The sequence below is a fragment of the Garra rufa genome, chromosome 23 (genome assembly GCF_049309525.1).
Source record: "Garra rufa chromosome 23, GarRuf1.0, whole genome shotgun sequence".
NCBI classification, from domain to species: domain Eukaryota; kingdom Metazoa; phylum Chordata; class Actinopteri; order Cypriniformes; family Cyprinidae; genus Garra; species Garra rufa.
In genome coordinates this window covers 21,549,391-21,575,119 of record NC_133383.1, presented here as the reverse complement: position 1 = coordinate 21,575,119, position 25,729 = coordinate 21,549,391, and the positions used below count along the sequence as shown (strand labels likewise).

Sequence of the window (25,729 nt, the reverse complement as noted above, 5' to 3'; positions counted from 1 at the left end):
CATTGAAGTAAAATAACGGAAGGTGGGGGGGGGGGTCTTGTGAAATAAATGTCTTTCTCTAGATCCTTCAGATTCCCAGCTTCATGTTGGTGCTTCTTCTCTTCAATTCACCCTACTAATTTTCTATGGGGTTCTATTCAGGGAACTGGGACGGCCATGGCAGAAGCTTCATTTTGTGCTTAGTGACACATTTTTGTGTCTGACAACTCAATATGCTGGAGTTTGCTTTTTGGATGTGCCACTGATGTCACATTTTAATGACTATTTTAATGATGTCCTTTCTCCCTTTCTGGGCCTTGAACGTGGTACTGTAGGTGCATTGCTGTCTATGCAGGTTCTCAGATTTCATCCAAAAATATCTTAGTGTTCTGAAGATGTACAAAGGTCTTACAGGTTTGGAACAACATGAGGTTAAGTAATTAATGACAGAATTTTGAGATAAATTCTGAATTTGTCTTCTGTAACAGCATGAAGTGGGAAATTCACAAAAATATAATTCTAACTCTTCAAAATGAGAACTTGCATTAAGCCACTTAACCAAAGACAGTGTGTCATTAAGCATTAGCACAATTATAAACTATCAGGTAGAAACGTCAATTAACAGAACAGAGGAGGACACAGATCCCCGCTCATTTTTCAGTTGAGTACACAGATACAAACAGTGTTTTGCTAAAAAATGTGGCAAAATATTTTCAAAAATGTCAAATGAGATTTCATCAGCAGGCTGCTGCTTTGTTTTTCTTTTTCCTGAGTATTTCACACATTTCAAACAGACATTAAAAAAATGTTTTAACAATCAAAGATTTTATTCAATGGGTTAAATTTATTCAACATTTACTCTTTTCACTTTAAAAATGTCCACACACTCTGAATTTGATCCACTTTCTAGACTGTCATCACTAAGCGAGGCACTCTTTTGAAAAATCTTTCTAAAGGGTGGAAATTTTTATTTTTATTTTTATCACTGTGTGTGTTAGCACTTGTGTGTCAGTACGACAAACTCTGTCAAAAAAAGTTGTGCATGTATCTCAGCACCTGTGACTCATTAGCCGGATCTTCTGTGCAAAATAACTTTGAAATAAAAATGTTTTTCTGTGATGCAAAGCTGACTGAGAAAGCTGAATATGAGTGATCTTCTTGTGTGAACTGAGGAAAACAACTGTCTGAAGTTGCAGAACTCTGGTTCATGTAAGGGTGAGAAATGAAGCTTGGGTCCATAATATCTTTAATTTGTATTTTCTCTTTGTATTTTTCTGGCCTGCTCTCTATCTCTGTCGTGACTTCAGATACAAGCGGTTTGCTGAGCGTCTGGCACAGCTGGAGGAGGCGGAAGGGACCTTTGATTGCTTCACACTGAGCTACCGGTCCTTTGGAATTCAGCGGCAACCCGACAGCGGTCTAGTCCTTAGGGAATGGGCGCCGGGAGCGGAGGCCGTCCTCCTGACTGGGGATTTCAGTAAGCATCACCAAAATCCTGTCATGCAGAGACCTCTGTCTGTCACATCCAGACACAAACCCTTCTTAATGGACAGATCTATGAAGCAAAGTACAAGCGGTTTATTGTTTCCAAGGAAACAGGCTTTAATTTTAGGCTAATGCTTGAAATGCTCTTCGCGTTTGCAGGGAGAGGAATCTGCGGGGTTTGCACTGAGTGATTTATTAAGCTGTAATGATGTGTGTTGCCAATTGTGTGCTTGTCTGGATTGTTTACAAGTAGTCTGACAGTATTGTTCTTTTAGAGACGTCGAGAGACAGAGAGGAAGAGGGAGTTGGACTGATGTTCTGTTGTTAAGTTTTACTCCATTAAAAGCCGATTTGGAGTCTGTTAGAAGCAGGGTTCAAGATAAGGCGAAATTCCCACTAATCTTGAAGTAACAGGAACACATCCTGCAGTTTGCATTCTCCTGACTGCCAAACTTAACCATTGTGTCTCAAAATTAAACTGATGCCCCGGTGGAAATTGATTGGCTAAGTTGACAAATTTCATCCAAGCTTTGTTTACATACAAACTATGAATAATTGTTAGAGTTGCCAGTCAATAAAGGTCACCAGGGCACTTGGGAGTGAATTTGCTAAATATTGTGCCACTACAATAATTGTTTCCATGAACATTTCTATAAATGATAAATGATCAGTACTGAAATGACTCAGTTTTGTCTGATTAAAAGAAAAATGTACATTGTTTTCTTAAATTCAATCATTTTAAACAATTCAAGTAATTTTGGGCATCACAGCATTATAGTGTACATTATAAAAAATGTCACGATACTGGAATTTCTAACTTCTAAACTTCACAATATTAAAGGGGGTAAATTTCTTTTTTTAATTTAAAGATAAATATAACAAGATAACATGACAATGAGGAATGTGCATATGTTCACTGCTACAGCCCTGTTCAGCTTCTTAGCTTCATTTGAGTATGTTTCATACTTTATTTGCTGTTCAAATACAAATACAGCTGGTAGTGTAGGTTGTGAGTGTGTTGTTTTTGTTGTTTAACAAACTTTTTTTTTTTCTTTTTAGACCACACTTTTAAAATGAACTGAACATAACTAATCTTAGAACTTAAGTTAATGGTAATAGATATTTGTTAACATTAGTTAACATGAATAAACAATGAAAAATGCTTCCAAAAATGTATTAATCTTAGTTAAAAGTTAACTTAAACTAACATTTACTAATACATGAACTAATTAAAATAGTTTTTATTGGACCAGAGCTAACATGATCAGTTGTAATTTTATTACCTACCGTTATCAAAAATTTTAATATATTGTAACAAATGCATTGCTCATCGTTCATAAATGCTGGTTAATACATTAACATTATTTGACAAATAGATTTTAATGCCAGATTCACATATAACCACCGATCCGTGCAAACGTGCATGCATCACACGCGAAAGCAATGCTCAGTTGCTCACTGGATCGACATTAAGACAAATTGCATTATTTAACTTTTTTTTTTTTTTTAAATAAAGTTATTTTTTATATTGTAATAACATTTCACTATATTACTGTTTTCTCTGTATTTTTAATCAAATAAATTCAGCCTTGATGAGCAGAAAAGACTTGTTTAAAAAAAGTATTGTGATAGATTTTTTACTATTTAAAACAGCAGTTGAATATATTTGAAATGTTATTTATTCCTGTAATGCGAAGCTGAATTTCCAGCAGCCAGTACTCCAGTCTTTAGTGTCACATGATGCTATTGAATGACACATGAACAATGCTGTCAATGAGCACAATTCATGTTTAGTGAATTTCACTCAGTGTTTGTGTCTTTGCCATCTTCATGTCCAGATGGTCGGTCACATACGTGCATTAGGCATGAAACGTGCGTGAGGAAACTTTGATGTGTGGTGTTCAAAGCTTTTTTCAGTGCTACTTGGATAACTGTCAGAGAGAGAAGAAAAGACAAAATATGTAGCAAGAGGGAATAAACAAGGAAAGGAAATAGTATGAGAAAATATCAATGAATGAATGAGAAAGATGAAATCTAGCCAGATAGTAGCTGAATAAAATTATACAGTAGATTTTGTGGTATAATGGCAACTATTTTTTTTTAAATAGTTGAATCATGAATAATGTAGTGATTAATCTCATAGTTACAGGTAAATTTATTTTTCTGGACATTATTTTGTATCTTCTTAGTTTAGTTTTATTTATTTAAAATTCAACATTTTCATCAGATTCTTTTTAATTATGGAAATTATTAGGTGTTTGCTGTACTTCATTTTTACACTTTCTTTTTAACCACTTTGCAGTTTAGTTTCATTTTAGTTTTAATTTATTTTTAATGAAAACGCTTTTCATAAAGTTTTTGTTTTAGTTTTAGCGTTTCGTAATAACTCCTATTTGATCCGGCTCTTGCAAACAGCAAACAGCAAACACACAACACAAACTCTACTCTGAGGGAGCACCACTAGCATTTTGCCGGTTTTCTCGCTTTTTGCCACTTAATATTTTATTCTCCTTTTGCTGAGAGCATCTTTCTTTACCGTTTGTGTTTCCTTCACCTTGCTCTTGTGCCTCTGTTCCTCACAAGTGAAGCATCTCAACGAATCCTTCGCACTCTGCCTCAGAGCTCAGTTTTTTCCTCTGAGAGAGTAGTTGTTGTTGGAAACTTTAAGTTGAAGTTGTTTTTTTATTATTCTTTTTTCTTTTCTCTAAGCCTCCGTCTGTTTTGACCCGTTGCTGTCCTTGTTTCTCAGAGTGAAGCTCTTAGCTGTCAAACGCAGGAGTGGGAACATCTGATACCTGTTCTGAGCTCACGGATCACATATTCTGTCAGTGGAGTCAGCCTGCAGTCCCTGTGTAGAGTCGGCCAATAGGAAAGGGAGCACTTTGTGTCAATTCATGTTGTCAGGAAGAGATCTTAAAGCTCCTGTTTAAAAAGCTGCTCTGTGTCTGCTCTCCTGTCTGGTCCTTCCCTCCAACCTTCTCACCTCTTTTGGCTGACGGAAAGGTGTGACAGTGTCTTCAATAAAAGAGAAAGCTAGAAAACACGTTCCCTGCGCACACACATAAAACATAAGAACACATGTACTGAAATCATTCAGGACGTGCTGGGTATATACAACAACAACAACAACAAAACAAAAGAAAACAGAAAATCTTCAAGGATTAGTTCTACCAGAAATTAATATTGTATTATATATATTCACCCTCATGTTGTTCTAAACCCAAAAACTAAATCATAAATGCCAACTGCCACATAGATTAAAGAAGTAGTGATCCATGTAAGAATGAATCATTCTTTTAAATCTAATATTTCATTGAATTGGTTGATCTGGTTGGAATGACTGACTGAGTGAATTATGACTTAAGTTTCCTTCTGTTTTTGTTATTCATTCACAAATCAAACTGATTCATTTCTTAAGTTCAACTTACTAACTAACTTAATAATCACTTACATCTCTGTCTGTTTGCATCTGTCCTGGTTCATAAAACTGGTCTGGATGATTCATTCATGAATCAGACTGGTCCAGTTCTTAAGGATATTTTGCAGAGTAACATGTTTTCAACATTTGATTCACAAATCTATTTCTCAAGTTCAACTGACTGACATTTCTTCCTGTTTGCCGCATCTGATTCACAAAAGCAGTCTGAATGATTCATTCATGAATCAGACTGATTTATTTCTCAAGTTCAACTCACTGACATTTTTCCATTCGTCACATTTGATTCGCTTTACCAGTCTGAACCATTTGCTAATTTGATTTATTCAGTTCTCAAGTCACTGAGTAAATGCCAACTTATATTGTGTTCTTTTTGGTATAGTTGGATCACAGAACTGGTCTGAAGGATTCATTCACAAATCAGACTGACCCATTTCAACTCAGTTCAACTCACTAACTTAATAATTATTTACATCTCTGTCTGTCTGCATGTGTACTGGTTCACAAAATTTTCTGAATGATTCATTCATGAATCAGACAGATTTATTTTTCAGATTCAACTTAATGGCATCTCTCTTTGTTTGTCATGTCTGATTCACAAAACCAGTCTGAATGGATCATTCGCAAATTGGACTCATTCAGTTCTCAAATTCAACTCACTAAGAGAATAATCACTTACTATGCATCTCTGTTTGTCACATTTGATTCACGAAACTTATCTAAATGATTAATTCATAAATCAGACTGATCCAGTTCTAAAGTATATTTTGCAGAGTGAATAATGGCTTAAATTTCAGTCTGTTTTCAACATTTCATTCACAAAACTGATTTAAATAATTCATTCACAAATAAAATTAATACAATTCTCAAGTTTCTCTCACAAATCGAATAATGGCTTAAATTGCAGTGTGTTTGTCACATCTGATTCACCAAACCAATGGGAATGATTCATTCCTGAATCAGACTAATCTGTTTTTCAAGTTCAACTCATCTAATTCACATGTATGAAACTCAGATCTCAGGTATATTTTGCAGACTGAATACATTTCAGTCTGTTTGTAACATTTGATTCACAAAACTGATGTGAACAATTCATTCACAAATAATACAATTATCAATTATCAAATTTGACACACAGAGTGAATAATGGCTTAAACTGCACGTCTGATTCACAAAACAAGTTCAACTGACTGACATTTCTCCCTGTTTGTCACATCTGATTCACAAAAACAGTCTAAATGATTCATTCATGAGTCAGATTGATTTATGTCTTAAGTTCAACTCACTGACATTTCTCCGTTTGTCACATTTGATTCACAAAACTAATCTGAACCATTTGCTAATTTGACTCATTCAGTTCTCAAGTCACTGAGTGAATACCAACTTAAAATTTGTTCTTTTTGTTATACTTGGTTCACAGAACCACTCTGAATGATTCATTCACAAATCAAGCTGACCCATTTAGTAAGTTCAACTCACTGACATAATAATTTACATATCTGTCTGTTTGCATGTGTCCTGATTCACAAAATCGGTCTGAATGATTCATTCACTCACTGCTTTATTTCTCAGGTTCAACTCACTGACATCTCTCTTTGTTTGTCACGTCTGATTCACAAAACCAGTCTGAATGGCTAATTCTCTAATTGGACTCATTCTGTTCTCAAGTTCAACTCACTGAGTGAATAATGACTTATTTAGTTTGGTATACTTGGTTCACTAACCAATCTGAATGATTCATTCACAAATTAAACTGATTCAGTTCTCAAGTTCAACTCACTGAGTGAAAAATTACTCAAATTTAGTTCTGTTTGTTGTACTTGGTTTACTAACTGATCTGAATGGTTCATTCACAAATTGAACTGATCCAATTCTTAAGTTCAATTCACTAAGAGAATAATCACTTACTATACATCTCTGTCTGTCACATTTGTATCTCAAAAATGAATCTGGTCTGAATGATTAATTTATGAATCTGACTGATTCGGTTTTCTCAAGTTAAACTCAAAGCTGTCTTATCACTTCAAAAGAATATTTTATGAAAATGTTTTGGTCCTAAAAGCAACCAGTCTTCATTTTTGGGTGGACTGTCCCTTTAAGACATCAATATACTGAAAATTAAAAGGCCTACATTTCAGTCAGATAGTCTAGCAGGAAAATTTGTATTACATGCATGTGATTGCAAAAATAGTGTCTTCCGGCTCAGTGATTGCTATCTATCCTACTCAATGTTTGATCTGACTCTCAGTGGTCCAAACACCAGTGGGCCACGTCCCAATGTGCTCTTCTTACTCCTCTTTCCCAAAACTGCTCGTATCACAGCCTCGGTACCTAATCGGAAGTCCTCAGGGAATAAGAGCGCAACTAGAAAAATGCACCAGATGTCTTATTGCAAAGCCTCTGGCCAGCTTCAGACTTCTACTAATTGAGAGTTGTGCTGTGATCCGCAGGCTGTGTGGGGATACAGAGTCCTGGGAGTGTGACCTGTGAAAACTCCCAACTCCAAGCTTTGTATGTACATATCTATACTTCATGTCTGTGTGTTCACAAATATAAAGCTTATTCCTGGAGCCCCACTTATGCAGTTTCAGCACTTATTGATTATAGCTGGAAGACATGATGCATATTGACGCTGATCCTCCCTCAAAGTCTTCTCTTAATACACTGCTTACATGCCTAGAAGAGAATATTGATTTCAAAGCCTGAAGCACCTTTTAAAATGATAATTGATGATACGGAGTGAAAAATTAGCTAGTTCATGGTTCTTCACATAGTGTTGTATTTGTGTCTTAGCAGCTTCCTCATTAAGCTTGTGTTATTTACTTCCTATTCCAGCATCTGATCGATAGTTCGGCAGTTCTTTGGTCAGATGTAAGTGAAATATTTTTCCTTTTTTGTTTAGAAAAGATTGTGTAGATGGGTGATGGGAACTGATTCAAAAGTAAGAAATCACATATTTCAACCAAACCAGTGCAGAAAAATTCTCTGGAGAGTGAATATCAATAATTAAGTCGAACTTTTGACTCACTGGTGCAAATGGGTGCCAAAACTTTTGAAAGAGGCAGGCCCATTTTTACTTAAATGCCTATAACTTTTGAACGGAATGAGATATCTTCACCAAACTTGGTACACGTGTAGGAGCTCAATCTTATAACTATGCAACCATTTGTCCATTCAACCTGAAAATTTTTATGCAGTGTCTTTGTCCAATGTGCCACAATGGTCTATATGGACATTTATGGACTCTTTCGGTCAATAATTTACAAAAAAAAAAAAAGTAGAACTATACACTTTAGTTAGTGTCACGATTCAGACAGGAACACACGAACAACGCCGTAGTAAAATGAAAAGTATTTAATAAATCCAACGGGCAACAGGCAGACACAGGACACAGAGTGGTAACATTAAAGACCGACAAGGATGCAGGGGAAAACACACACATTAAATATACTGATTAACACATTCAGGTGTAGACAATGAGGGAGAACCAAAACACACAGATCTGCGGGGGGAAATGATGAGAGAAACCAACTAGAAAGTCCGGGGGTGTGACATTACCTCCCCCCTCCCGGAAGGCGTGTCCTCACGCCGACAAACAAGGGAAACAATGTACAAAGTCTTAGGAGGGGGTTTTGGCGGAGGACGGACTCCTGGAAGGAGGGCAAAATACAGAGCCCAATCTAGGTGACGACGGAGGGAGGAGCCAAGGGTGTGACAGGAAGGAGCTGGAGCAGGAGGAGCCAGGTGAGACCCAGACCGCAGCCATGATGGAACCCCACGGTGGAGCCGATGGAGGGAGGAGCCATGGTGGAGGGAAGGCTGACGACTCCAGGGGGCCGACCGACAGAGGCGGAGCAGGTGGTGGTAGAGCCCGAGTTGGAGACGGAGAGCTGATGATCCTGGGCAATACCGAGGATCCAGAGGGCCCAGGCAGAGCCCAAGGCTCTGGCGACCAAGGCGGAGACGGAGATCCGGAGGTTCGCGGCGGAGCCGGAACGACAGAGGGCTGAGGCTGTGCCAGAGGGATGGAGGAGTTCCACAGAGCCGGTGGGATGGAGCGACGAGGTGCAGCCGGAGGAGCAGAATCCTGAGGCGAAGGTGGGATGACGACAGACCAGGGCGGAGCTGAAAGGACGATGGAGCCCAGTGGAGCTGGTGGACCGATGGGCGACGGTGGAGACGAGGGAGCTGAGAGACGGGGTGGAGCCGCACGGTCGGAGGGCCGAGGCGGAGTCCAGGACTCAGAGGCTGAAGGCGGAGATGAGGGATCCTCCATCCATGACACCGATGGTGACTGGCAGACCTGTGGCGAACCCGCTGCACAGATGATGGGCTGATGGTAAGCAGAGGGACTGACAGGCAGCAGTGGTGGCATGGCTGAAACATTATGGTTATTTAACAGAGGTAACTGAGGGAGGGTGGGTGGGAAGCCAGAGCAGGTAGATATTTCGGAAATTACGGAGAGTCCAGTATTAACATCCTCAGAATTATTATCAGGTATGTTGTTCTTTGTGAAATGTCCCAAAACCCAATTCAGCTCACCCTCAGCAGTGGTGCAGTGGGTAATGCTGTCTTCAGCACTCTCATTTTCCACTGACCCCTCCACCGTCACGGTCATTGTGGCCGGCTCACGCACCTGGTCTGACGGCTCGTGCAGCTCAGGCTCCATGGTGATCAGCTGCTCTGTCGCTCCTCTCTGCGATGGCACGCTGGTCGCGGCGGGCTGTAGCTCTCCGTCATCGGTGGGCTCTGGCTGGTATTCCGCAGGTCGGGGTGGTGACTGGCTGGGCTCTGGGTCCGGAGTGACACTGGCGAGATTCTCCTTGAAACAGGTGGGGAACGAGGGTCTGTTTCTCGACAGTGTCCACTCCACAAACGTGGCGAAATCCGCTCGAGGGCCGTCCTCGGATAGAGCGCGTCGTCTGGGTAGCTGGTGGTGTGAGCTACAAGCTGGAACATGACGGTAAATCCCTCAAGCGGTAAATCCCCCTGCTTCAGCTGGAATAGGATGAATTCTGGTCGTAAGTGATACATAATAAACACAACGGAAACAAAAGACTGGGAAACCGAACGACAAACAAAACGGGGGGGAATACGCAAAAAAAAACTGTATCGGTCGGTCTTTCTGTCACGATTCAGACAGGAACACTCGAACAACGACGTAGTAAAATGAAAAGTATTTAATAAATCCAACGGGCAACAAGCAAACACAGGAACACAGAGTGGTAACATTAAAGACTGACAAGGATTCAGGGGAAAACACACACATTAAATAGACAGACTGATTAACACATTCAGGTGTAGACAATGAGAGAAAACCAAAAAACACAGATCTGCGGGGGGGGAATGATGGGAGAAACCAACTAGAAAGTCCGGGGGTTGTGACATTTAGCTATAACAGGGTCATTTTTAAAAGGGCCGTGGCCACATATACCCAAAAGCCTATAAATCTTAAAAGAAACTCAAAACTTCATGAAACTAGCTGAGCATATGTCACAGATGATTCTAAACAAGCATGTACTTTTATAGAAATCAAACTATAGGTGGCACTATAACAGTTATAAATGTAAAAATCATATTTTTTCTATGATAAATTATCTGAATTTGCCAAAAATTATTTATTTAATCATTGATTTAGGTGGTTACAGGCTTGCTAAATAATATGTAATGTCTTTTTTCATATGTGCTTAAATGCCTTAGAGAGCCTAGTAATCGCTGCTTGCAGCTATCTTTTAACTGTGATTGTTTATCTCTTGTTATTTTTTTTTCTTATTTCTTATTAAACTGTATTTTTATTCCACAGTTGCAAACTTTATATCTGACAGTTGCAACTTTTTTCATGCAGTTGGAACAGTATTCCTCACCATGACTTTATTTGTCATAATTGACATAAATGGATCTTGTAATCACAACTTTGTTTCTCACATTTACCTTTTTTATAAATTTCAACTTTATTTATTAATTGTAATTGTTACTTTATTTCTCATACTGTAAGTGCGACTTTATATCTCAAAATTTGTTCAATTACACATTTTATTTTTGAGGCAGAAAAATATTTTCATAACTTTGTCTCTTTCTCAATATTCACAATGGTGGTATCATATAGGATTATCATGGTATTTTGATATGTTCCATGACATTGAACAATTGCCTTATCATGGTATTTATATGATACTTCAAGGTCCTTCAAAGAATACCATGGTAGTGCTATGGTTTTGGTTAAAAAAGAAATATTTACTTTGGTCAGTAAATACATAGGTTAGACTGCTTTTAAAAAACACACACTCATAGTTCAGGTGTACTCCATCATGGAGTACATGGAGTGTGTGTGTGTGTGTGTGTGTGTGTGTGTGTGTGTGTGTGTGTGTGTGTGTGTGTGTGCGTGCGTGCGTGCGTGCGTGCGTGCGTGCGTGTGCGTGTGCGTGTGTGTGTTTGCTATCGATGCGTACACACCTTTCTTGGAGTTAGTGAATCCATACTGTCGGGTGAAAAGGGCACATTGTTCCCTCTGGGGAAAGAAGCTGTTTACTAGAATTCTAGATAGCAGCAAAATGTTGTCTCTCCTCTCGCTGTGACACTACTTATATCCGTATGACCAGCGGCCGCTCTCCTCCCTGACCATCCCCCACCTATATCACATCCTTCCCTTTTCTATTTATCCCTCTGCCTTTTTGTAATTATCTCTCTCTGAGAGCCAAAGGCGGTGTCATAGGAAATCCCAACTTCCAATTTGGCGTGAGATTGCATTTTGACATGGCTCATATTATATGGTTTCAATTTCACAGTGGGAATGAGAGGTTTGAAAGAGAAGGAGAGAGAGAAATTTGGGTCTGGGGGAGCCGGTCTTGATCTGTGTCGGGGGGCTGCAGGTGGGTAGGCATATTGCACTGGCACTGGTCTTTTATTGATTTATTTATTTATATTCGCTTTCTGCTCTCCATTAGAGTATGTAATGTGAAAAGAGATACACAGAGGCGTACAGGGCAGAACGACAGAAAATTATCCACAACAAATCAGAGGCTTTTTTTTCTGGGCTTTGAGAGCGGGTCACACAGTCTTGCGTGGCTTTTTTCCCAGAAACTGAATGAACAGTCTGAGGGAGTCGGTGAAGTCAGCTGCTGTACGGCACTCTGCATTTTTACTACTCCGCATTCATTCAGCTGTTAAAGCCATGGATGAATGGCGCTGGTTTTAAGGGCCATGTAAATATACTGTGCAGTGTAAAAGTATGCAGATTCTTAGCCAGTTTTGACAGAATCTGAAATCCTGCACTAAAGTGTACTTTTTTTTTTTTCCTAAGCAGTGAAAGTTATTTTTAAAGAAATAGTTCACCCAAATATGAAAATGGCTGAAACTTTTGGCCATCCTAGAAGTAGATGAGATAATGAACAAATTTTCTTGGGCCTCTTTAAAGGGTTAGTTCACCCAAAAATGAAAATTAGCCCATTATTTACTCATCCTCAAACATCCTAGGTGTAAATGGCTTTCTTTTTTCAGACGAATCCAATCAGAGTTATATTAAAAAAAATGTTTGGTTATCATGGCAATAGGCGGGTGTTTCTTTTTTAACAGGTCACAAGAAAACAACGGTCACAAATTAGTACAAAATGAGGATTTGTGAAGAAGAATGTCAGAGGATTTCGATATAAGCCAAGAGGAGACTGGTTTATAATTGGCTTTTTCATTTTTGGGTGAACCAACTCTTTAAGAGGTATCTTACTGCAAGTCATACTTGTTCAAAGGAAAAGTTGTTTTCTGACTGTTTTCTCTCTGTCTTTCTTCATAGTACAAAAATTAAATATTACAAAATATAAAATTGAAAACTGTATAAATTATTTTTGAAGAAACATTGTCCAGCAATGCCATCAGCAGGTAAAGTTACAGCAGGATTCTGCATCTCTCTCACCTCCCCTGAGCCCATTCAGTTTTAACAGACCCCCTAAAGTGTGCAGTGAGTTTGGTGTGGGGTAATTGAGAATGAATGGGGGAAAGTCACATTAGAGGAGGCAATGCCTCTATCGCGATATGACTGGTCAGGATTTACTTTGATTGGTTGTCGTGTTTGTACACGCTCAGTCTGAATGTTTTTACGAATCAGTCTGAATGAACAATATAATGGTGCTAATGGGAAGAATAATTTAAAGATGTAAGTAAACAACTCACACACTTAGATATAACTACTTTGTTACATCAAAATGAGACTTAAAATGACATGAAAACATGATTTGTGGGAGTTTTTAGTGAGTAATCAGCTTAATGAAATTTAAAGAAAATCTCTGTGTCTGTGACCAATGTTTACAAAGCTTTGGTTACTAATGACCCGAAAAATTCAAAAATAGTTAAAAGTTAACTATTGAAAAGAATAGATGAACATAAGTTCACAAATAAAAATATATTGTTTAAATTGTTACTGCCTTGAGTTTGTAACGTATCTGGTCTTCCCTGTCATCATGAACTCTTGCACCACACTTCATGGACTACAATCCCCATAAGCCACTGCACCAATCACTGCACACATCTGTTCCTCATTTCCCACAGAACTGATTGCTGCATACACCTGTTTATCATTTACCCACATGTATTTAAGCCACTCTCACACACAGCCACCTTGCGAAGTCTAATTGTTCCCATGGTCATTATTCTAAGCGTGTTTCTCTGGATTGGATTGCCTGTGTATGACTCTGGACTGTGTACCCCGTTTTTGATTCCTGCTGCCTGCCATTTGCGACCACTGCTTGATTATTGAACTGTTTCCCGGATTACCTACGTTGTTCCTGTTTCCTGGCGTTTACTCCTGCTTGTTGACTATTCTATAAAGCCTTGCAAATGGATCCGCACGTCTCTGACTCCTCCTTGTGACAGAAGACTTCGCCTCACCCGGATCCAGCGGCTTTATTCAACCACCAGCATCACAACATGGACCCAGTCGACCAACTTCTGCTCCTCCGACAGGAAGATCTTCCCATTGAGGATAATGTACTACAGTTTCGTAGGTTATCACTTCAAGTACCTTTGTATGATGAAGTATGGCTGAGGGACTTATTCCGCTTTGGACTCAATGAACCCATTAAATCGCTGTTGCCTGGAGGGGAATTTAAGTGTTCGGTGGAGGACTTTATGAATTATGCGTTGGTGTTATGCGGCTCTCCGCTTACTGTGAGAGTTCTAGAAGAGCCACAGCACAAGAGGTCTGCTAGCCCAGAACCACAGCAGCCACACTTTACCACGGGGTGGCAAAGGCTAATTTCTAGCGTGGAGGACCCACCGCTGCTGTCGGTTCGAGCAGCTGGTCTCCCAACCAGCCCTCCAGTGACTGCGCCGCCAGAGCGCCCTCCAGTGACTGCGCCGCCAGAGCGCCCTCCAGTGACTGCGCCGCCAGAGCGCCCTCCAGTGACTGCGCCGCCAGAGCGTCCTCCAGTGACTGCGCCGCCAGAGCGCCCTCCAGTGACCGCTCGCTCAGAGCCTGCTCTTCCAGAGTCTCCGCTGGAGACGCCCAGCCCTCCTGAATCTCCGCTGGGGTCGTCCAGTTCTCCAGAGCCCGCTCCTCAAGAGCGTCGTCCAGAGCCCGCTTCACAAGAGCGTCGTCCAGAGCCCGCTTCACAAGAGCTCCGCTCCACTCCGCTGGTTCAGCCCTGCCTTCCAGACACTCCGCTGGTTCCGCCCAGCCTTCCAGACACTCCGCTGGTTCAGCCCTGCCTTCCAGAGACTCCGCTGGTTCCGCCCAGTCTTCCAGAGACTCCGCTGGTTCTGCCAAGCCTTCCAGAGACTCCGCTGGTTCCGCCCAGCCTTCCAGAGACTCCGCTGGTTCCGCCCAGCCTTCCAGAGACTCCGCTGGTTCTGCCCAGCCTTCCAGAGACTCCGCTGGTTCAGCCCAGCCTTCCAGAGACTCCGCTGGTTCAGCCCTGCCTTCCAGAGACTCCGCTGGTTCCGCCCAGCCTTCCAGAGACTCCGCTGGTTCAGCCCTGCATTCCAGAGCCTCCGCTGGTTCCGCCCAGCTTTCCAGAGACTCCGCTGGTTACATCCAGTCGTCCTGAGATTCCTGTCTGCCCGGTTCTGGTCACGGAGCTCAAGCATGGACTGTTCCCACCCACCCTCCCTGCTGCTCCAGTCCTGCCACCTCTGTCTCCTGACAGTCCCTCTACTCACCCCCATCCCACCTTCGTGGCAGAGGACTTGCCGTGGGACTGCCAGTCGCCATCGGTGTCCAGACTGAAGGACCCCTCACCATCACCTCCAGTCTCAGAGTCCTGGACTCCACCTCGGTCCTCCGACCCTGCGGCTCCACCCCGGCTCTGTGCTCCCTCGTCTCCGTTGTCGGCCGTCGGCCCAACAGCTCCTCCGGGCTCCATCGTCTCTCCGGCTCCACCCCGGTCAGTCGTCACCCCACCTTCGCCTCTGGACTCTACTCCTCCGGCTGCGCCTCGTCACTCCGTCCTGCCGGCTCTGTGGACCTCCTCCCTCCCGTGGGCACAGCCTCGATCCTCTGTCACTCCGGCTCCGCTGCGTACCTCCGGACCTCCATCTCCGCCGGGGTCGCCAGAGCCTTGGGTTCCGCCTTGGCCCTCCGGATCCTCTGTGTCGCCCAGGACCATCGACTCTCCGGTTCCGCCTCGGGCTCCACCGGCTCTACCTCCGTCGGTCGGCCCCATGCAGGAGCCAACCCTTCCTCCTCCATGGCTTCTCCCTCCGTCGGCTCTGCCTCATTTCGTGGTTCCAGTACCACTACATGGACCTGGCCCTCCATCCCTACCCCTGTTCCGCCTCCGCTCCACCACCCTCAAGATTGTTAAGGTGGTTAGAGCGTCTGGAAGCCGCTCCTTGCGGAGGGGCTATGTAACGTATCTGGTCTTCCCTGTCATCATGAACTCTTGCACCACACTTCATGGACTACAATCCCCATAAGCCACTGCACCAATCACTGCACACATCTGTTCCTCATTTCCCACAGAACTGATTGCTGCATACACCTGTTTATCATTTACCCACATGTATTTAAGCCACTCTCACACACAGCCACCTTGCGAAGTCTAATTGTTCCCATGGTCATTATTCTAAGCGTGTTTCTCTGGATTGGATTGCCTGTGTATGACTCTGGACTGTGTACCCCGTTTTTGATTCCTGCTGCCTGCCATTTGCGACCACTGCTTGATTATTGAACTGTTTCCCGGATTACCTACGTTGTTCCTGTTTCCTGGCGTTTACTCCTGCTTGTTGACTATTCTATAAAGCCTTGCAAATGGATCCGCACGTCTCTGACTCCTCCTTGTGACAGAGTTATTATCTTGGAATAAATGTAAAAACACTAACTTAATGAGATTCATATTTAGCTTTAATAAATAGAATATTAATTAATGTAAAAATATGAAATAGAACCAAGAAATGCTCACTAATGCTTCAGAAGGAAACACAACGCATTAAGAGCCAGGGGTGTAAACGTTTGAACAGAATGAAGATCTGTACATTTTTCTTATTTTGCCTAAATATCAGAAACGTACATATTTTCCAGAAGACAAAATAAGTCAAAAGTGCATATGAGTCCCTCAGTTGTCCTCAGTGTGAAAAGATGAATCACAAAATTATAGTCATTGTTGGAAAGTGTTCAATTATACAAAAATGCTGAAAAACCAAACAATTTGTAAAACCTGAAAGATTTTGTTTGTTGAATAGTGGGCAGTTTAACTGTTCAGGACAAAAAAGGGATTAATGATAAAAAATGATATTACTAAACAATAATAATAAAAAAGCTGTGGATCATTCAGGTAACAACACAGTATTATGAATCAAGTGTATGTAAACTTTGAATGTGGTCCTTTTTATAAATTCAGCTATTATTTTCTATATGTAAATGTATTTCATGTGATATATTTTATTCAGGTCAGTACTAAATAAAAAATAACTCCTCTTATTAATTCCTCTTATTTTGGTAAAATAATTAACATTTTGCAGATTCTGCAAGATGTATATAAACTTTTGACTTCAACTGTATATGTATATGTATACAGCTCAAAAATAGGCAAGCATCTATTAATAATTAAATATACTTTTCTTCAGATTCCTGGGAAAAACAGTCTCATCCTTTCACGCAGAAAGAATATGGGAAATGGGAACTATGCCTCTCTCCAAAAGTGGACAAATCTCCTGCCATCAAGCACCTGACCAAACTCAAGGTACTAAATACATCACACCATCGTGTTTTATTACATCCTGCTTGTTATATTTGTATTATATGATGCAATTTATATCAATATAAACATCTGAAGTGCAGCTCATATGATGTTGGCTGGTCATTGGAATTTGAAATCTGTTCTGTGGGCTGGAGTTTTCATCTTCACAACTTGTGTGGTATGATTTGGATTAGTGAAGGGTTGTGTGTCTCTTCAACCTGATTAGGAGCTGTTAGCTGCTCTGCTAAAGCAGAACAGGATCTTGGCTCTCTCTGTCCCAGAAGACCGATGGTCATTGGCAGGTTCGGGTGGCATTTGTGGGGCAAAGCTGCTTGACTTGGCTCTTAGGGTTAATCTGGGGTTGATGGGAAGAGGGAGCAGATGGGGACATTGAGTGCCCAACAAGTATCCATTTGCCAGAGTTGGCGGGGGTACACATGTCCAGCACAGTTAGCCGCAGTGCCATGCTATGGGTTTTGAAGCACCCTGACTCCGCCGGACACCGGAGGTTGATCGGATCACATTAGTGCTGCTACAGCTGAGCTCAGATCAACCACAGCACATTTTCACTTCCGCCCTTTTGTAAAAAGTGCCTGGGGGGTGTTTTGAAGACAATTATTTTAGTTACACCAGTTAGTCTCTCAATTAGGGATGCACAATATACTGTAAAAGTACCATATCGATTTTCTGATAATAGATTTTTATTTATTTTTCCCAATTTAGCAGTATCAAAAAAAATTTACCAGTGTTTTCAACCACTATGTTAATATAGGTAATAAGTTTTACTTTTTTACGTTTAATATTTATGAATATTTATCTCAAATGAATATTTATCTCAAAATTAATATACTTTTTTAAATAATTTGCATTATAATGATGTGATGTCTAAATTTCACTTGTAGCGTTTAAAATTATTAATATAATTCAAAATTTTTCAGCCAGAATTTTATTATTGTTCAAACCATTAAATTAATTCTATTTATTTTTGTCATGACAACTCTCAGAGGGATTAGCATTATAATGTACATGACAATGTTAATGTGTTTGGTCTTGACAGAATAGAGCAAGTACCGAGATTTGCTACTGCCAATACATCCACAACATGCTGCTGTGAGCATGTAAGAAATACTGCTGCTGCACATATAACATGCATGAAATAACTAGCTAGTCTCGCGTAGCCAGACCTTCAGGCTGACGATAAGGCTGTTTGACCGACATTTCAAACAACCAATCACAGTTTGTTTCGTTCAGTGTCACGTTTCGGGGCGTGGAAATGTCCCCACAGACTGGCGTGCAACAAGTCAGTCACTGAAATAACCAGCATTGAAAGTTAAAGAAGAGGGAGAACAAGCAGTAAGTCAGTAATTTTTTCACGAACGTTGCAAAAGTGTATAACAACAATGGTGTCTGCATAAGCACCTCTTAGCAGTTTCCCTCTTAGCTGTTTCCCGGCGGACCGAATATAAACGCGACGCTCGCGTCTCCCGGAAATCTGATCAAATTCAATTAATCAGATGACGACTTTGAAATTCCTGAAGAGTTTCCAGTTAAGTGTACCATATGCATCAGACGTTTAGCCAACGTTCCGTGGGCATGACGTCTGAGGCTGAGACTACCATATAGCATACATGAATCACCCTGTAGCAGATCTATACAGGTGGAGCTGGGGAAGGTAGAGGGTTTCTGAAGCACACCGCAACTGCTACATCAACCACTAGTTATATATTTAAATGTTGAACAGTGAGCTCATTGGCTACCGATACAGGATAGAACCAAGTACCTGTGGGAACTTTTTTGCAAGATGTAAAATACATACTAATAAATACATATCACTGCAGATTCCAACAGAAATGAACATTAGAGGAGGTAAAACAGTGAGCGCTTTTAATGGTTTTCGTACATAGTTATGATTATGGCTCCATATGTTTCACTTTACGGACATAACAAGCTTGCTCAGTAGCTCAGCTGGCATTGAAATTGGATTTAGGATGCACAATCCTTGGGTACAAATCCTGTGGAAAAACTCACTCACGATGAAAGGGCTGTAGGATGAGAGATCGAGAAACAAGCTAAAGTGGCATGTTTGCGATTGCATTTTTACGCCACATTCGCTTTAGTTCATACCATCAGGTAGGTTTCGGTGTAGTGCAGATGGTACGTTATTTTAATACATCACAAAGCATTAGAGTTATAGCGCCACTCAACGGACATTTCAAGTCAGAACTGCGGCAACACGTACAAAACCAACGTCACATAAAATGTACCATATGTATGTTTGTTACTGGGAAAAAAAAAACACTCTTTCAGCGCCACTCAGTGGACATTTCACATCAAATGTTTCACAAAAACGTGGTGTATGTTCCCACAAGTATGTTTTCGTCAAGAGATCAGGTTTGTTATTTATCACTTCATAAATCATAATGAAATATAATAAAAATTTGGTTTTAGTGTGTGAAAGTCCTACTTAAGTGGAGAAGTTTTCTGGGAAAACGGCGTTAAAATCTATGTATTGTAATTGAAATCTACAGAAACAAATCAATCGAGAAATAAAAAAAGTGTAATAAAAATAAATGCTTAATGTGTATTTGGATATTTTCTTTACACTAGTCTGACAGAAGTTTTTAGATATGTTTTTTTAACTACTTTATCTCATGACGAAAATGTACCTGTGGGAATTTTTCTACAAGAAGCAACATATGTACCAATAAGTACATATCAGTAATAAGATAAGAAGAAAGATTTTTTTTTTAAATACGACCCAGCATTTTTAAACAAGCTATATACATACAGTATATATGCTACAACAGTGTTTTAGTGCCACGTTAAAAAATATATATATTAAAATTTACGAGATTAAAGTTGTAATATTTCAACAATAAAGTCGAAATTGCAATAAAGACAAATAATGTCGAAATACTATGAGAATAAAGTTGAAATACTACGATAATAAAGTTGAAATATGTCAAGAATAAAGTCGAAATACTACGAGAATAAAATATTTTGAGAATAAAGTTGGAATATTGCAAGAATAAAGTTGAAACATTAAGAGAATAAAGTCGATATATTATGAGAATAAAGTCAAAATACTACAAGAATAAAGTTGAAATATTTCGAGAATAAAGTCGAAATACTACAAGAAAGTACAAAAATACTACGATCAAAGTCAAAATACTATGAGAATAAAATATTTTGAGAATAAAGTTTAAATATTACAAGAATAAAGTTGAAATATTAAGAGAATAAAGTCGATATATTACAAGGATAAAGTCAAAATACTACGAGAATAAAGTCGAAATACTACGAGAATAAAGTTGAAATATTATAAAATGTAATAAAATATTAATATTATAAAATGTAATAAAAATTTGATTTTGGTGTACAAAAGTAAAATAAATAAAATAAATGCTTAAATGTGTATTTTGAATGTTTTCATTTCACCAGTCTAAAAGAAGGCATGCTTTGTAAGCAAAATCTCAAAATTGTCCAGTGCATGAAAAAATTATGGTTTTGCTTGCAGTGTCTTGTCTTAAAGATACCGTATGTAGGATTGTGGCCAAAACTGGTACTGCAATCACTTTTAAAATACTGTAGAACGTGTATCCTCTCCCCCTCCCCCCTGACTCGAGGTTGCCAGCTAAGCGGCGGGATCCAGCAGGAATGTAGGCTGCTACAAGGAGCTTCCAATGGCAAGTGACGAGTCCTACACAGTAATTTCTTTTCTTCTGTTAATTATGTTTATGCTTCACAATAGATGTTTTGGGAAGTAATTATGTATAGCAAAAATTTACTAATGGCGATTAGCCAAATATTTCGTAAAGATGTACTGTAATACCACATTTCAGTCCAAACATAGATTGTTTTCATACCCTGCTAGTGGTGCGAAATAAAGCTTTTTATGAACGCATTTAGCACGGGCGACCGTGGAAAATCCACTGTGTACGGAAGCAAAGTTAGCCAAACATAGATGAATATTACCTGTCCAGGAGAAAATTAGCAACGTTGGCGTCTGTCTTCAAATTCTTCTCCGTTTTCAGCCGTCTCCATCTATCAAAGGCATCTCCTATACAAATCCTTGTTTTATTTCGGACTTTGTCACGACGTATTTCGGATTCCTAACGAGGTCTTTTAGGTTTCGTAACATTATACATGTTTTATCCGACACGTTCGTAGCTGCAGCTGTAACAGAGCTGGCAACTCGGATCACGAAACTCTACTGACTTCGTGATTAGTAGATAGCTGGAGGGTGAAGCCTCAGACCAAAACACAAAATGACAACAATAACATCAGTCGTGGGCTGCATCTTTCCCTTTTAAATGACAATATCATGGCCGGACCACAGTTGTCAGTGATATAAGTATTTGAAATGAACATGATTTCTTAATGTCTAGTGACATGTCAGGGCCATTTTATGATTAACTGAAATAAATTTCTTACATACAGTTCCTTTAAGATCCACTTTTTCAACTGTCTTTTTGAAACTGACATAATTGTCCTTCATGCTGTAGCGTATGGACCAATCAGACATAGTTATTTGTTACACTTAACAAATTATCTTTAAAACTGTAGCGAATTTAGCTCAAAAGGGAAATGTATATAAATAATGACAATTAATTTTGATTAATTACCATTATTTATATCAGCCGCCAGTAGTAACTGTAGCGGAATCAAATCGCCATCAATTAATCTGTTCATCTAGCGAACATACAGGGTAATTTTGTATCAACCCTAAACAATGATATTTTCTTGGCCACAGAAAAATAACATTGTTACACTAATAATGCATTAGAGCATGTAGCTTGATCGGAAATCGTAAAGGGACATTAATTTGCAAGGCAGAATCAGAGACTCATGTAATTTGTGCACAAGAGTTTTATTAACTAACGACTAACATATAACTAATCTAAACAAACAAACAAACAAACAAACATATACTCACTCATACAGGGTAGGGTAAGAGGATGGTTAGAGCAGTATAGGAAAAGGGGGCGTGAGGCTGAGCTGACCATCTAAAGAACCATCAGTTTCTAATTCAAAGAGCCGTATACGATAGCTTACACAAAACCTCTGTTTAGTGGAAGAAACGATACTTGCATCCGTACGAGAGTCTCGTGGAGCCTCTGAAGAAGTCCTGGATGGTTCCATTTGATGGCCGGAGTTGCACTTTCTTGAAGCTCTGAGGTTGTTCTTGACTCTGTTGTGGTTGAGAGAGTCTTCTCTCCCAAATGAGCGGTTCTGAGGAACCGCAGGCCGCACTTCAGAGATGGGGATCCAGAGATGGCCATGAGTGAAGAGGGAGAGAGTTCCGATTGTGTACATTTGGATAAGTTCCATAGTCGAGTGAAATGACCTCCAGTGGGAGTAGTCTGTGTGGAGAGTCCACACAGCTCCATATGTTGAGGCCCCCCTCTGGGCCTGGGCCTGTGGAGGCCCTCCCCACAGGCAGCAATCAAGTTTTCAGAAGGAACTGGTCGGAACTAGGTGTGAGCCCTTTTAACATCTAGGAAGATAACACCTCTCAAAGTGGACTTGACCAATGAGAGAGGCTGAAATTCCGAGCGGGGGGTTTCGAAATGATGTGGGCTTTTACGACCCTTTGTTTGAGAGCAAGGTATTTTGCATGTGGGTAAATTCATGTAAATCTACTAGGGATTCATGAAACTCTAATATGTTACCTGTGTATCAACATATAATATGCATCATCTTTTAGATCATCAAAATACGAATTCAGAGATACTAAACATGACACGTACATAATATATCTACATGAGATATCTATCTATATCTATCTTTACACATGCATAAAACATTACACAAATAAAAAAAAGGAAAAAGACAAGGTACATAAACCACAATGATATACACAATGAATGGACCATTTGTGTGTTCATTCATAGGATGGTTTTCCTATAAATTAGGGAAGAGTCCATTTCAGTAGGCCAAATGTCTTTCCTAAAGTTGCTGCATTCCTTTGGATCGTAAAACTGGTGTTATCAGATAGTTGCCCTGGCAACTGAGCCCTTAAGGCCCAGTTGTTTTAATGTTGGTAGAACTGGGGTTGTTTCTAGAATGCCAACCTAAAGTTGGCTTGTTGGTTTTAAGGATAATTTGTTAAATGTAACAAATAACTATGTCTGATTGGTCCAGACGCTACAAAACCAACAAGCCAACTATAGGTTGGCGTTCTGGAAACAACCCCCGAAATGCACCAACAGGTAGGGTGACCAGACGTCCCGAAAAATTCGGGACAGTCCCGAAATCTAAGCTGCTGTCCCGAATCCCGAATCCCGCTCTAATTGTCCCGAAAATTATACTGAAGCAAAATCTTAAATAGTTGTCTGATAAAACATAAAAAACTGTCCGTGGAGCGAGGTTGAGTCATCCTGCAGCCTGGCAACCAGCCCCCGCCGGCTGCTCATTGGCTGCAGCATCTTGTTTTTTTTTTTTTTTAGATATACCGTAGGCGCGCATTAAGATATGCACTGCAGAGCCATATAGAAAGAGAGTTGCGACACGCTTTGATCTCGCCTCCGCGCGGTCACGTGGTTCATGGAGCTCTCAATAGTTCCAAACAGCTCCGCGCTGTCAATGTGTTTGAATGGGTTTAAGTAGGATAGACAGCAGTTTTACAATATTTGCAGCAATTTCGAGTAATTATAAACACATAATGTGCATTGATTGTGTATTGATAACTTCTCTGAATACACTTTACAATCGCATTTTATTCTGGGGAGTGATAAAGAGACAATAATATGTTCTCATCTTTGGCAGTCAAATGTGTACCTTAAGTGTAACTTTTATTCAGTTAAATAATTGTAATATATAGTTCAGTTATATTTAGTAAATATTTTGAGGAGTTTTTTTGTACTAAATAATAGGCTACCTATGTGCATTAATGATCCTGACCATTTAAAAGATAACATTTTCTAATATAGTATTTATATTAGTTATTGTAATATTTAAGGTTAAATACATCTGAATGTGTATTTGGACATGATCAAACACTCTTTTTTATATGTTTCGATTTAACGATTTAATGTTAAATAAAAAAGTAATTTACTCGTGTTTTATGATATTCAAATATACAAAAGTGAATATTATAAAAGGCAAGCAAAAATGGCATTTAACATAATAGAAAAGATAAAAATAGTGTTTAAAAAAACACAAGGTAACGAATTGCATTCAGCATACATTTTTATCGTGTTTCTTGAATGCAGTCTTTACTGAAACTCATTCAACCTCCTACAGTGAGAGAAATATTGCAGAAAGACTAAAAACGTAAATATGTGACAACTACTATCTGGTTATGGTCGCTATTAAGGTGTTTTTCACGTTATCTAACTGCATTTACAGCGTAACTGTTTATTTTTTAACGATAAACATTAACTTTAACACGCTTCATAAAATACCACTATTGGCCAGTTTTTCGAGAGGTCAACTGATGCGTTAAAATGTAAAGAAATGCAGTAATTTCTTCAATATACTAGCGACTGTGCTTGAGAAGCGCTGAAATGAATGGGCTTCAATGCAGGAGCTATTGGTTGTTTGGAACTATTGGCCGCTCCATCACACGCTTTACTTCCGCATTCCACAGTTCCTATGGAAGCCTATGGGAGTGTCACAACTCTCTTTCTATATGGCTCTGATGCACTGATAAGCAAATTTTCATTCATGAAATTGACATGGCTGGTGTACCGGAACCCCAACATGCTGCAAAAAAGCTAAAACGTCTCTGCAGGTTTTAGCTTGTACCGAACCCCCCACCCCCCCGTCCCGAATTTCAACCAATCTCATCTGGTCACCCTACCAACAGGCCAAAGGGCTCAGTTGCCAGGGCAACTAGCTGATAACACCAGTTTTACGATGCAAAGGAATGCAGGTAGACCAACAAAAATGAAAGACATTTGGCCTGTTGAAATGGACTCTTCCCTAATTCATAAGAAAACCTTCCTATGAATGAACACACACACAGCCTCAAATCATTGTGTGTATTATTGCGGTTTATGTATCTTGCCTTGTGTAAGGTCTTTATGCATGTGTTAAGATATATATATATATATATATATATATTATGTAGATATATTATGTATGTGTCATGTTTGGTATCTCTGAATTCGTATTTTGATGATCTAAAAGATGATGCAAATTTTATGTTGATACACATGTAACATATTACAGTTTCAAGAATCTGTAATGGTATTGCAGGAATACTCAATCCTGGCACACATGCAAATTGCCTTGCTTTCAGACAAAGAGTCATAAAAGTTTACATTATCTCCAAATCTCCCGCTTGGAATTCAGCCTCTCTCATTAGTCAAGTCCACTTTGAGAGGTGTGACTCTTCCTAGAATATAAAAAGACTCACACACAGTTCCGCCCAGTTTCTTCTGAAAATCTAGATTGCAGCTGGTGTGGAGGGCCTCCACTGAGTCCATACCCCAGGGCCCAGGAGGGGGCCTCAACATATAGAGCTGCGTGGACCCCGCAGAGTCAGACTAACAGCACTGGAGTTCATTTTCACCCAACCATGGAACTTATCATGAGAATGACCACGATCAGACATCTCTCTATCTTCACTCCTGGCCGTCTCTGGACCTCTCCTAACCTCAACAGAGTCAAGAACAACCTTGGAGTTTCAAGAAATTGCAACTCCGGCCATCAAATGGAA

General features: G+C 39.9%; 1 protein-coding gene across 1 annotated transcript in view; it reads left to right on the top strand.

Annotated features, from left to right (window-relative positions):
- The window catches only part of gbe1a (glucan (1,4-alpha-), branching enzyme 1a), a 208,918-nt gene that overhangs the window by 22,650 nt on the left and 160,539 nt on the right, over positions 1-25,729 (top strand). The window contains exons 2-3 of the mRNA XM_073829881.1: positions 1,287-1,456; positions 16,952-17,067. Coding sequence (XP_073685982.1) covers positions 1,287-1,456; positions 16,952-17,067 — 286 coding nt within the window. The remainder of the gene's footprint in view (positions 1-1,286; positions 1,457-16,951; positions 17,068-25,729) is intronic.